We start from the raw sequence: 14,409 nt of genomic DNA, 5'->3' as shown, positions 1-14,409 counted from the left end.
ACCCAAGACGGGGAGGGCGGCGCGCAGACTGGCAGCAGGTCTTCTTGGATCTGCCGAGTTCTCCGATTTTCCCTCCAGCCTACATCCTGTGTTTATGGTCGGCTTATTCTAATAGTCTAATGAGCACCCTCCGATTGGTTTTATTTAAATTTGTTTTGTTAAAACTTTGGGGGCCAGCCTGAACCTGATCTCTCGTGGACCTGGAATGTGTCAACTGGTGGGGAAAAAAGAACGCTTCCCATAGTGCTTTGGGAGGAGGTTTCAGAGGACCTAGAGGCAAAAGAGTGGAAAGTCTCCTGGCTCTGGTAGCTTGGGTCACTAAGAACTGACAGGGTCTCTAATTTGGCCATGGCAACCGAGAGGCGAAGTCAGGGCATGAATCAGTGGCACTGGAAGAGAGGAAAGTGAGAGAGGGTGAGTGAGCTGTCCTTGTTGACCATCTTCCCTTGATCAGTTCAAGGCAAAGTGGAGCAAATATGTGCCTCAGTCCCAGGGGTCTGGGGAAGTCAGGGCAAGAATTGTCCCCTCCCTGCCTGTGCTGTTTTGTATCTGCACCCTTGGCTGTGTCTTGGGCAAGGTCTTGGGTCTTGGTAGCCAGGACCTCACTGTTCATGTGAGAAGCAACAGGGGGTGAGTCTCTGTAGCAGCATGTCTGTCGGGGCCCCAGATCTGCCCCAACCTAGCTCTCAACTCCCCTGCTGCTTATGTGCCCCAAATCCTGCCCATCCCAAGGGCTCTTCCTCCTCCCCATCTGGGGCTCTTGTAGGTGGAGGCGTCTCTGTGTGCTGGAGCAAGCGGAGCTCCCCAACACCATTCTTCTGGGGAGGGTTACAATAACTATTTGCAGCTCCCAGTATTGAATCATTTTTGCAATGGCTTTAGGGGCAAAACAGGCTCACACAGTTGTAAGTTCCTGCACTGGACCCTGCCTGGTCCATCCATGGTCCTGGCAAGAATGGTTCCCTACAGGCAATTTTCCAGTACAATCTTCCCTAAAGGATGGGGTTCCCAGTACCTCCCTGGGCAGGCTGTGCTCCAGCCTAAGGGTGAAGTTACATGTTACACTTAGACCATACTAAGGCGCTTAAACCATGAGCACCCACAGTTTAAACCGCGTTAACTCATGCTAAGTGCCCTCTGAGCATCTCAAAGGTACACCGCTTCAGGCCAGGGTTACCTCTGGGCTGTGCTACCCAGTTCGTTTTAGGGTAACTCCAGTCTGCTCCACAGAGATAAAACGAACAATTTGCAGTCCTCCATCATCCCAGGGTGCCCTGCTCCTAGTCCCTCCCTCATCAGGGATAGATACCATGTATCCTGGCCCCTAACCACACCCCTGCTCGCCAGCCCTCTAGTGGCAAGTCAGAGCTGTACAGGCAAGAAACGGTACTAACCCTTAACTGACGGCTTATAGCATGTTTGAACTTTAACACTGCTTAAAATGCCATGGATTTAGTATGGGCTAAGTGTGAGGTGTGTCTTCACCCTAACACAGAACATTTCCCAGTAAATGCCCCCACTCCCCTCTGTTCATCCTACACGTCTGCCGGGCATTTTAACTCTAAGTACCTCCCCTTAGATCAGCCTGAACTCTTCCTGTCCCTTTCCAAAAGCACGCCCATTGGGATCATGCTTCTCCTCCTTGGGATTTAAGCCAAAACCCCTTGAACCGTCCCTGCTTAGCTCAGGCTGTCCAGCTACTTGCACATTTATGGTGCTTTTCTCCCATTTTCCCCACCTCTTTTCTCCCCTCTCTCTGGCATGGAAGAGCCTAGCACTAAATGCAGTGTTTTCGGTGTGGGCTCAGCAGCCTCCAGAAATGCTCTCTCTCAAATAGAGGCATCTCATGTAGCACCTCTCCTATGTTCAGTGGTTGGCCAAAGAGGCTCTCTCTTCCCAGATCACAGTGGATCGCTTTAGATCACAGGTCATTAGTGATTTTGGATTCCTCAGGTGAGAAACATGTCACAGGGCCTGAGTTTCTGAGGGTGGCAATTTGAGACTTTCTGGAAAAATCACGCCGTAGCTTCAGTTGGACACCAAAACCCACCATTCACTTGCAAACTTGTCAGCCTCACTGTTAATGGGCATGCTTGCATGGCACGGGTCCCAACCCTCAGCTGACTCAGCTCCTAAGGCCCTATCCCAGCATGCACTGCAATCCATGTCAAGTCTAGGATGTGCTTCCTACACTCAGTCTCTTTGGTTAGAGCCCGGGTCAGAAATCCACAGGGCCGATGAGCCACCAGATTCAAGATGTTGAAGGCAGGGCCAATGTGCCTAATAAAAGCTCTGGGACCATCTCTAGTTGGTTTTTGACTAAAGAGAGACGCGGAGAGACCTGCACAGTACAATAATGGTGGACTTCCCGTTCCCTTGCAGATTCAACCGAACCTCTCTTTGAAATCAGGACTGTCCAACTGGCGGCTTGTGGATCATCACACGTGGTCCCCAAGGGATTAACATGCAGATCCTGGGCTCTTGGTCTGGATGCTGCTCCCCACTTTGCTGCCACTGGAGGCCCCCCCTCTCCTGTGACTTCCATTGCCTGCTCCCTGCACTGCAGAGGAGGAGGGGGTGGCGTAATATGGGCTGTGGGAGCCCCTGCTTGGGGAGCTCGGGGGGATCTGGGGTGCAGCAGAAGCTGCCCACCATGTGCCAGGGGGGCGAGGAGGTGCAGAGGCTTGCATAGGGCGCAGGGGAGGGGGCTTTGTGTGTGTGTGTGTGTGGCTGGGGGAGCGCACACGATACCACAGGGACATGAGTGGTGTGGCAGGAATGGGGGCCATGCAGTGCTGCATGTAGCCCCCCATGGCATGCACTTGGGGTGCAGGTGATCACAGTGGCACGTGGCTAGGAGGCCTGCAGCCCCCAGCCACTCCGAAGCCGGGCAGCCCCGATTGCTGGTTGCAGTTGCATAATGCTGACTGAAATCAACTCCTTTCCAGTCTGAAATGATTTCTGTTAAAAGAAAACAATACAACAAACCCCTTTGTTCTGATTGCCCTGCTGGTTGCAGTTGGATCATTTGGGTTCAGTGGGATGGCTGTTAATGAAAAGGGGCCCATTTTCTAAACGCGAGGGAAGAAGAACTGCAGGGAAGAGGCATGTGATGAGAACAGCCCGGGGGTCACAGCAGTCACTGGAAAAAACTCTCACTGTATTCAGGGACTTGCGCCAAGCCTGGACTAGCTCTTTGTTCTCCACATGCTGATGGATTCTGTCTCCACTGAAACCCACCCCCGGGCTCCACAAACCTATATGGGGTCCATCATTCACACTTAGCCATGAGGGGATGGGCACTCTCTCCACTCGATGCACATGGAAGGTCGCACCCCACAGCTGTTGGGGGCTGCACGGAGCTGGGGAGAGTCAGGCCTCCTGACCACGGCGGGGGCTGTCAGAAGCACTGCCAAGAGATTCACCAGCTGTGCCAAGCACCTCCCTGGTCCTACGGCTAAGAGGAGCAGATCTTATCCCAATCAAAGTGATGCTGCTAGCAGAATGAAGAAGGAGATGCTGTAATAAAAATGGACCTTGGGCCAAACCTCCCTGGAGATAATTCATTCTTTTACTCAGATCGACTTCCACGGATGCCCAGGAGAGTTTGACCTCTCTGCTGAACAAGGGCTTTGGGGACCTGCTCTTGCTAGAGCCATCAGCGTATCATGAGAGCGTAGCAAGGTCCCCGACCTGCGCAGCCTGCTGGTTTTTGCATGCTGCCTCTCATCCAAGGGTCCTAAAGCACGGTGTGGATATGGGGCCAAATCTTCAGCTAAGGCTGTCTGAGCCCAGCAGGGCTCTGCTGATTTAAGCCAGAGGACAAGCTGATCTATCGTACGAAGACCTGTAGCATTCCCCAGAGTGGAGAGAAGGTTGCTCTTATTACAGCGGGGTCCTCAACTTCACGTTTCCTGAAGTAGACTTCCTGCTGGGGGTGTGCACACATGAACAGGGTTGGGGACTGCTGCGGCAGAGGTTAATGAGGCCTCAGGGTCCCACTCTAAAACAGGGGTCACAACTCTGGCCTGCACTGGAGCCCCTCAGGCTGGAGGTGTTGGATCCATCATATTATTGCTATTCATAGGACGAGGGGAAAGGAAACTGCCTTCTCCTTGGGCTGTGGGAACATCATTGCAAAGCGAGCCCTCCCCACACAAAACAGGACGGTTGGCATTATTTACTTTGCAGAGCCAGCTTAGGTCTAAAGGTCGGCTCCGACACGGCAGCTGCTCTGCTCCCAAGTGTCCCCTGTAATCACAGCGTGCTCCCGGGTCCTGTCATTTGCGCTAAAAAGAACGGAATGGAGAAACAGAGGTTACAAGGAGTTGCACGGCAGACGCGGCTGCGCTGCTGGAGACGCTTGCCCTGTGCCTCCCTCCCTCCATCCGCCCTGGGACCTTCTCTTGAACAGCGACCTGATCTCATTGCAGTTGGGAGGGTGCTGCTGCAGCGGGCCTGATCCTGCCCAGTGACAGGGGAGCAGCCTCATGTTCAAGAAAACACAATAAGCAGGGGTGCTGAGTCTGGGGTGGGGTCCCTGATTGGGTGGTTATGGGGGAATGGGCCATGCAGCTCCCAAATTCCCCTGGCTTGCTACCAGGCATTGAGATTCACAGCTCCCATCAGCAGGAGGATGCCTCTGCCACCCCCCTACACTCTATCCACTTTTAACCTGTGCTTTATTAGCAAAGGGCACTGGGCTTAGATTGGGGGTTCTGGTTCAGCCCATCTCTAGCTGGTGAAACCTTCAGCATAGCTTTGCCCTGACAGCTTTATGCAAATAAAAGACCTTCAGTGCTTAGGAAAAATAAGGTGACAATCGGCATGCTTGGTATGTGTGACATGGTGATTGGTATGTGTAACTTGGCAAGCGCTGGACAGGTGAGGCGATGGAAGGGTGTTTATACAACCCCCACTCCCAAAGCGACTGCAAATTAGTGGCGGGGAGGCTAGAGACTCATAGGAGGCTGCTGCTACAATGCAACCATTGGAGTTTTTTAACTTCAGTGGGATTAACCCAGGAGGCCAGCAGCTCCGTTGGGTGAAGCAGCTTGTGAAAGGCACCTTGCTGGAAGGGCTAATGCTCTCTGGAAAACATCTACGACTATCTTGGACCAACGGTCCCACGTGCAGTGGGGTAGAGATTTCACAGACCCCCACCAGGGAATCCTCCCAGAGAACTGTTATTGTGATGTCTTGGACAGTCCTTGCCCTGCAGTCCTCTCCATAGCAAAACACCTGCCAAGACCCTTTGGCGATAACCCACTTAACCGCCCATCCAGAGACAGAACAACTAGGCCTTCATACAGTCAAATGCCCCATGCTAGGCTTTTGCTCCCAGAAAGAGCGAGAGAGGAGATGGCATGGGTGTAATGGCAGAGAAGTGAGCTATGGATCACTTCGTCTGAACAGTACAGAAACAGTTTGAGCTTGGGGTCCATTTAGGGGTAGCTTCCCAAAGGATGTGATGAGACCTCCACAGTCTCAGGCACTTAGACCTGAAGAGGACCCGGTACCATATTCAGGACAGTGAGACTCTGTTCTCAAAGGGGGGTGGCCTACCCCTGTTCCCACTGATGTTGGAGGGAACATTAGCACGAGGCTGGCTCTTGTTGGTGGGGAGAACTCCAGAAGATCACTGCCTTCATCCATTCTCTTTCATCCTCTTAGCACTAAAGACTGGTGTCTTCTTCTCCCAGCTGGTCACTTTAATTTTCCCCTCTGCTGGAAGGGTATGAGTGCACAGTGCAAAGCAAGTGCTGTGAGGGGGTCTGGCAGCCGTTACATTTGTGGTGTGACTCACGTGTTAACCGCACCACAAATTGCAACGTGCCATGTATCCCGGCCATGCTATGTCACCATAAACTGCACATCAGCCACAAAGATGTTCCACATATAACACAGAACATATTTGTAGCTGGTTTGTACGGCGCCTTAAATTGTAGGTGTCGCATGTGTTCCAGACCTAGGGTTACCTTGGCTGATGCCAACCATCAGCCAATTGTAGCATCGCCTGCAACAGCCCTGGGTCCCAGGCCTACCCCCAGCCCAGTCCCTGGGGATCAGGCTGGGGAGACCTCCAGGTGGGTGACTGAGATCTGAAGAATTTTATGCCCCGTTGCAAACACTGCATGTCCTACCATGCATGTACAGAAAGGCAGGACACACCATTTTGGGATGAGGAATAGAATTCCTAAGATCCTGGTTGCACCCTTAGTTGAACGAGGGACAGAGAACTGCTATACTCGCTGCACAACAGTTAAACCCTGCTGGGCAATGCACATGATCTCAAATGACCAAGGCTGACATGCAGGAGAATACCACTCTCCACAGGAGACAAGGCAGGGTGCTCTGGGATGGTGCAGTGGAAAGTGATAACCCGAGCCCTTGGCAGAAGGAAAGAAATGACATTTAGTGTCATCACCTCTGCACACTTCCTGGGGACTTTGACCCTGACTCTGAGGGCCCGATGAAGTAGCTGGAGACACTTGGCCTTAAAAAAAAAAAACAAGATATGTGAAGTATTGATTTGGTGTGTGAGAAATGTGGGTGGGGAGCATAGTATCACTATGCACTATGGCAGAGCAGAGAAGGTCAGTGAGCATACTCTCCAGCAGCTGTCCTGAAGGGGATACATTTTGAACCCCCTGGCCCATTCAGTGCCTGCCTCCTATGGACCTCATCTCTGTACGACTCTAGCCTCCTACCCTGGCTTTTCAGCTGAGACCAACACTGGGTAGTGGCTCATTTTATTCAGAAACTACAGGAGATGCCCCAAGACCCATCTGCTAGGTCCCCATTCAATACAGACTTCCACAAACAGTCCATGGATGGCAAGGGCTTTCAGCCACAGAGATTGGGTAGATTTTAAACTGGTGGAAAAACCTGATCAGACCATTGAAGCCCCGGGAGGCAGAGCCATTCACAGCAGTTGGGCTCTGCTCCAAAAGCCTCCATAACCCAAACCAAGCCTCGGAGCCACCCCAGCACGATGAACAAGAGATCGGGCCAAGCCCAGGCATCAACCAACCTCCTCAGAGTCCTCTTCCCTCCTTCCGCGGAGCAGAGTTCATATCTGGCCTAGTTTACATGGTGCAATGCAGTGCTGCACAGATGCCTCAGTGAGCTCCCAGACAGCTGGCTTGGGTACTGGAAGTGATAGCATGGTGCTGTGTGCAGGCTAATGTATGCTGCTCCTCAATTAACCTGGGCACCATGCCCTGCTGGCATGATTAGCACTGCTTCTAGGACCCAAGCTAACTTGCTTGGGTATCCTGCTCCACGTAGACTTGAGGCCCAAGGTGTATTACACTTATCACTCAGGTCACCAAGATGTGATCCTAGTCCACTCTGCTCAGCTCGCTAGAAAATAGTAAATAGCAGGCTAAGTTGGGTGTCAGCCACCAGCCCTGCTTCGAACCCTACCGGTACCTCTGGGTGAGTTAAGGACTGGCCTGATGGGATCCATGTAGGGTTTTCTTGGGTTCGGATCCCTGAAAAGGTGTGCAATCCAAATTAAAACCCAGCAATCCGAATTAAACACAGGGATTGGCTCTAAGGACTTGATGAAACCATTAAGAGTCAAGTGCCTAAATAGTCTGTGAGAATCTGAATTTTAGTGCCTGGTTATTAGGAGCTTTTCTGTTTTCTTTGTGTTGGAGGTGAGAAGGCAGGAAGAAAACAGGCTTCAAGTTGCGGAGTAACACCCATTACAACCTGCCCCCGGGGCCACTTTTCTTTCTGTAGGCACCCCAAAGGACATCCACACCACCCCTCCACCCTCCTGCAGAGAAGGCCGGCTCTCATGCAGAGCTCAGCTCCAATGCCCTTTGTGATAAGCTGTATTTAACAGAGTGAAGTGCTATTCACTGTGAACAAGGGCACCAGGATACCGCTCTCCCGCTTTTTAAAAAGTTGTTTTTTTTCCAAGTCAGTGAAAACGAGCACTTGGTGAGAGGTATTTGTTCTAAAGCAAGCGCTCCCCCTCCATAATTTTTAAAACAATTATTTAAGAAAACCAAAATAAACGAAACCCCATAACAGTTATGATAGTTTGTGAACTGAAACAAATTAGTCTCTCAAATTCTAGCTTTATCTTGAAAAATAAGCGTTTTGACCAACCCCCAACCCCGCCTCCCCAAATTTGACTACAGCATAACGAATGCAACGTTTCAATGTCAATGGGCGCATTTACACAAGACGCTAAACGCGCAGTAGATTAATTCTACTGCCCATTAGGGTGTCACAGCAAGAGCTGTGCTAATGCACAGTAGAATTAGTCTAGTGTGCACTAGCATCACTAAAAAGGCACGCGCTGGCGCTACCATAGTGCCGATTACTGTGTATTCAGTTCGTACCTGTCATTACAGATACTAACCTCAATGCGCTGTACCTACAGCATATCCATGCACGTGTAGACGTGCCCGGCAACTTGTTTTGCAAAAATAATTTCCGTACCTGAAGAGGACTCATTGCATTTCAGGGAATAAAAAGCTTTTCCTTTGGTGGTAAAGGGGAGGAGGGGGAGGAAATCTTTCACTTAAAAAGGACTCAAAGACTGAAGTGAACTCTTACACAGTCAAGGTTTTATGCAAGCTGGATGCAAAAAAGAAAAAACAAAAACTCAGAACTTGACCCTGAGCCTTTAAAGATGGACTTTTGCTGCTGGGTGGAGGTGAGACCCCAGCATGAGAGTACTTCACAGAAATAGGCTGCTCATTAAATCCCATGACAGATGCTGCTCTTGCAGCGCTCTTCACCCGGCTGGCACCAAGAGAGGCCAGCTCCAAATGAGCCTCACAACCTGATTTCTTAATCAGCGAGGCTTAGATAAGCTTCAGAGCAGCTGATGAACCTTGGGATAGTTATCCCCATTCTCCCAAGCCTGCCCCTACCACAACTTTGATGTTAAGTCACTGATGAGAGAACTTTATCCTTCCTTCAAAATACATGCTGCCGAATAAAGACCTCATTGATTTAATGAGCTCACATCTTTTTAATGAACCTCGGGGGTTGGCTGCAGTGGAGTTTGCTCACACGTGCCAGGAACTGGGGGGTGAATGCAGCTTTGCCTATGGTAGACAGTAACTCCTTACCATGCTAAGGAATTGGCTGCAGTATATTACTCCCCTGGTCCTCTACAGGATGCAAAAACCATGTGTCATAGGTCCAGTATTGTTAAGGGAGAATCCTCCTTATTACTATAAGCTGCAGAGTGACTGCCCTAGGAGAGCGGGAGCTTTATCCCTGAGGTGCAGCACAAGAACCACTGATATTTTGCAGCGGCCGCAGAGAAAAACTGCAGTGAAGTCAGAGGCCTGAAGAAGAATGCCTCACATCCAAAAGCATGGCTACCTTTATACCAACTACACAGATGGTCCAATAAAAAGATATCACCTTAAGGATCCTTGCCTCCTGCATCATTTCTGGACTGCTACAGCTACAACACCGCGCTTGTATGACTTGGAACAAGACACTTAAAAATCGCAGCATCTCGCCTTTCGGGGTGAGTTTTCTTAGGACCTAACTCTCACCAAGCATGAGTCAGTAAAGATGAATCCATACCACCTGGAGGTCGGGGCCCTTGAAATACAATTTAATTAGGTTATTATTTTTTTACATTTTGCACACAAAGGCTGCGAACTGTGCTTTCATCTAACCACAGGGACTCCCAAATCAAAGCACTGCTAACCCTTAAAGCTGCAAAGATATCCTTGATTTAATCCCAGGTTTCTCTGTAGCATCACCTGGAGAAGTATATAAATATATCCAGACAGTAATTTTCTTCTTTTTATGGAGCAAAATAATTATAAAGAGCAATATAATTAGAGGCAGGGCTACTGCCTGACTAAGCCTTGACAGATCATAAAGAACCCAAATGAGGCATTGTTACAAAATATTATTCAGGCAGAACAAAAGAGATTTAAAGCTTCCTTTTGTGGAGCTATCAAAGCAATTCAACTGCAGAGGTGGTGTTGCCCCATCATTATTTGTTCTGCTCATTATGCTGATCTAGTCACTCTCTTGCATCTATTGACAGATTGCTCCTAGCAGAACCACTCCACCGATAGGGATGACATTTCCTTGTGTCAGTTAACAACAGGACTGCAGGTCCAGAGGCAAAAATGTGGCTCCAAAGTCTGTAGAAAGCCAGGACAATGACCAGGCTTGGCTGGAATGCAGCTTGTCCAAATACCTTGTTTGCACAGCGTTGAAAGATAGCAGTTGTCACAAGCGTCAACACAAGCTTCCCTGCCCTTTCCTTGCACGGGAAAAGAAGTGAGAAGCCTCACAGGCTGCGAGTCCAGCATAGAGGAAAGGTGCCATGTGACTGGCGTCTGCTAAGGCCACTGTCACATCAGAAGTCATACCACTTCTGCTGGACTGGTATAAATCAAGTGGCGTGCCCACCTCCCAGCATGGGCAAAGTTACCAGCCTGAAAGGTGCTAGTGCCAGTAGAGTTTACTTGCTTATTCCCCCCAATCACTGCAACACCAGTGCCACATCAGTGCTCCTGGCAGGGTTGTGGTCAATGGGAATTGAACCTTGGACCTCTGGACCTGAAGGAACCAGGGTGGCCCAAGGCTAAAATGCTCAGCAAGTAGCATGCTGCAGGCAAAATTGTACTTTGCTCGCCTTGGCCACCTTGCTGTGAGATTTTCAGTTACTCTAAACAATGCTAGAGAGTCTCACAGGCCGTGTGCCCCATGGGCTAGGACTACTGTTCTGCTGCCTGAACTAGGAGTCCTAGTTCTGCAGGCCAAGGCTTTAACAGATCCAACCACCTCTGTGAGCCCCAGAGAGCTGCTCTGAGCAGGGGACCAGGCAGAGGCAGCAACAGCTCAGTGCTGAGGATGCACGTGGGGCCCTTCCACCAGGGAGACAATGCTGCTGGGATTGGGAGGATGGGGCAATCCAGAATCTCCAGCCCATGTTCACAAAGGGATTTTATTCACCCCGGTTCCAGGCCAGATAGAGAACAGAGCTGGGACACCCACCGGGTTGGGCCCTGGTGTGTGACACCTGCATGTTGCACACATCCATAGGAGATACTCCAGGCTACTGTTTTCCAAGAAAACAGGCTTTGTCCAGTTGGCACCTTCCTTCCCGGGAAGCTTCAGAGCAAGAAAAATGTCAGCGATCCTGTCTCTTCGTGGACGAGGAGAAAGAAAGACCCCTCTCCCCACATCTGTGTTTACTCTGTTCTAGTCCTATGTCCTGTATACCCAGTACTGCACCATGGGAGACAGCTGTCGCTATCACAGATGCTCAGTCCTTGAAAATACTCAGCAAGATAGGTGTGTCTGGATGGCTGGTCTCCACACTCTGATGGCCCATGAGCAGCTATGGGATGTCAGGCAACATCCTACCTCTCTCGATCGACCAATAGAAACATGCACCAGTGGAAGCAAAAGTTTCCTGTGACCGTGGGCCATACTGAAGGGACCTGGAAGCATAGGCTGGGGACCCTTAGGTTTGAGATCAGAGTCCCCTTATGTTAGTCACAGTATTTCCATATGGGAAGACAAGCCCTACACCAAAGGTCTGGGGTACAACTGAGCTGGGGCACACAGGGTAGAGGCAAGCATTATTGTCCTCATTCAGCTTAAGGCACAGAGGCCCCAGGATCACACCTCGAGCCAGTGGCAGAGACAAGAACTGAACCAACGTCTCCTCAATCCCTGTCCGGGGGTGTCACGGAGTGGGGCCTAGGAGCGGCCGTGATCCCGCTAGCGCCCCCTTGCCGTGCCAATTAGGAGATCCAGCACCCTCTTATTCTCACCTGCCACGTCTTTGATCTTATATAGTTTTATATAGGAGGCTGCCTTTCATCTCCTGATCTCTATGGGTGACTTGGTGCACCCCCAGCCTTATGGGCTACACGTGCCTCCTACCTCCCCTTTAGCACGCCCCAGGGCTCACAGTTATTCCAGACTTTTTTGTGTCTCTGAACTACACCCTCTTTGGGCTGGTCCTATCCTCTCTGGGCCCTGTCTCGCACACCCGGTCCTCTCCAGGCTCGTACCTGCGTGATCACCCTCCTTTGGGCAATTAATGGCACCAGCCCTGTCTCAGGCCTTCACCGGCACCCGCCCTACTTTGGTTCCCACGCTGGCCCCTGCCCTTCTCGGGGTTCCCGGGTGTACTCGCCCTTCTACGGGCGTTATCCACGCTTCCCGCGCCCCTGGCACTATTGCCCTGCTGTGGGCTCTGTCCCGCGCCCTGGCGCTATTGCCCTCGCCGGGCTCCTGTTCCCGCGCTCTTTGCCACCTGGCCCCGATCCGCATGTCCACCCCTCTCCAGGCTTCCCTCGCATGCCTGCCCCTCTCCGGGACTCTTAACCGCATGCTCGCCCTCCCCCAGGGCGTCTATACAAGACTGGTGCCGCTCCAATCTTATGCTAGCCCTCCCTGGGCTTCACTCTCGCGCCCTTGGCTCTCTCCGAGTCTACGCCACACGCCACTTGCGCCCTTGGCTCTCTCCGAGCCTACACGCCAGCCCTGTCTCAGGCTTTCACCGGTACCGGGGCTCAGGTGGCACGCAGCCATGCCTGGCCCCCTGACCCTTCTCGGGGTCCTATGCCCTCACTGGGCCAAGTACTGCCCTCTCGGGCTGGGGTCTCAACCCCACACACTGCACCACCCTGGTGCCAAGCTACTGTACCTTCAGGCACTGCTGTGTGCCCCAAACAGGGCACCCAGGACCCTCCAGACTACTGGGGAGCTCCCGTGAGGCCTCCTCACGCCCCTACAGCCTCACCCGGTCCTCCGGTTTAATATACACAATGGAACTACAAGCCAACCGGCTGTAACAAAACCATAAGCCTACCAGCTAGCACATAAAGTCCAGGCCCTCCTAGCTCTCTGGCCAAAGCCTCCTAGTCAGGCTTCTCTCCACCTTCACCATCATGCAGCCCTCTGGGTGCTCAGACTGCACTGCTCAGCTTAGCCCTCCTGCAGAGCTCTTACCCCTCAAGCTGCCATAAGGGAACTGCTAGCCAGGCTCTGGTCTGGCTGTTTATAAGGGCCCAGCCCTGCCCCCTTCTGGTCACCTGACCAACCTGGGTGCTCTAGCAACCCGTACCTGAGCTGCCCTGGCAATTAGCAGAGGCCCTAATCCCTATTTCGGCACGGGGCACCCGAGTGCCCCCGTGACAGGGGGCTTAATCAAAAGACCACCCTTCCTGCCCACCTTAACCTAGTCTCCTCTTTAAAGCCGCTAGATTTGAAATATATCTGCCCAGGTGCCTTCAGCACAAGGTCATCCTGATTCAACTTGTTATCTCAGCTTCCAGAAGGACTATGCTTACTAAGGCCGTACATTTCCAAGAGTGGAAACGTGGAATTACGCCATGCTGGACCCCCTGGATTTAAATGAGAGGTGGTGGGGACCCATTTAAACCCATAAACATTTTGCCTTCAAGTTCTTTGTCTAGATTGCCCCGTTCTTGAAGTTATCTAAAGAATATATAATGTTGGGAGAGACTCAGCCCAGGCATAGTTTCATAGTTTCTAGGGTCGGAAGGGACCTGAGCAGATCATCTAGTCCGACCCCCTGCCATGGCAGGAAGAGCACTGGGGTCAAATGACCCCAATAAGGTGGTCATCCAACCTCCTCTTAAAAACCCCCAGGGTGGGAGCCTGCACCACCTCACTTGGAAGCTGGTTCCAGACCCTAGCCGCCCTGACCGTGAAGTAGCGCCTCCTGATGTCCAACTTAAACCTTCCCTCCGCCAGCTTGTGACCATTGTTCCTGGTCACTCCTTGCGGCGCTCGGGGGAACAGGGACTCCCCCAGCGCCTGCTGATCCCCCCTAACCAGTTTATAACAGGCCACAAGATCCCCCCTCAGCCTTCTCTTTTGAAGGCTGAACAGGTTCAGGTCCCGCAACCTTTCCTCATAGGACCTACCCTGCTGTCCCTTGATCATACGAGTGGCCCTCCTCTGGACCCTCTCGATGCTGTCCACATCCCTCTTAAAGTGCGGCGCCCAGAACTGGACGCAGTACTCCAGCTGCGGCCTGACCAGTGCCGCATAGAGGGGGAGGATCACCTCCTTGGACCTGCTCGAGATGCATCTGTGGATGCACGACAAGGTGCAGTTGGCCTTCCTAGCCGCCTCCCCACATTGCCGACTCATGTTCATCTTGGAGTCAATAATGACTCCCAGATCCTTTTCCACCTCCGTGCTGACAAGAGGGGAGTTCCCCAGCCTGTATGTATGGTGCCGATTGTTCCTCCCCAGGTGCATCACCTTACACTTGTCTGTGTTAAACCCCATCCTGTTCTCCTCCGCCCATCCTTGTAACCTGTCTAGGTCCAACTGTAGCCTGTTGCTCCCCTCTATTGTGCCCACATCCCCCCACATCTTAGTGTCATCAGCAAACTTGAACAGGGTGCTTTGCAC

General features: G+C 51.8%; 1 protein-coding gene across 8 annotated transcripts in view; it reads right to left on the bottom strand.

Moving 5' to 3' along the window:
- Positions 1-14,409, bottom strand: part of LZTS3 (leucine zipper tumor suppressor family member 3) — a 142,886-nt gene that overhangs the window by 17,145 nt on the left and 111,332 nt on the right. For 3 of the 8 annotated variants that reach the window (XM_019526072.1, XM_019526070.1, XM_019526073.1), the window contains exons 2-3: positions 4,185-4,289; positions 239-389 (exon numbers count right to left, since the gene is read on the bottom strand). In XM_019526072.1, coding sequence (XP_019381617.1) covers positions 239-350 — 112 coding nt within the window. In that variant the 5' untranslated portion in view covers positions 351-389; positions 4,185-4,289. Of the gene's footprint in view, positions 1-238; positions 390-4,184; positions 4,290-6,427; positions 6,497-14,409 lie in introns of all 8 variants that reach the window. The other 5 variants (XM_019526075.1, XM_019526074.1, XM_019526071.1 and 2 more) reach the window with 4 other exon arrangements.

Source organism: Gavialis gangeticus, unplaced genomic scaffold (assembly GCF_001723915.1).
Source record: "Gavialis gangeticus isolate Ggan-Ray unplaced genomic scaffold, GavGan_comp1, whole genome shotgun sequence".
Taxonomy (NCBI): domain Eukaryota; kingdom Metazoa; phylum Chordata; order Crocodylia; family Gavialidae; genus Gavialis; species Gavialis gangeticus.
The sequence above is the reverse complement of the archived record's forward strand: the minus strand, read 5'-3'. Positions and strand labels throughout refer to the sequence as shown.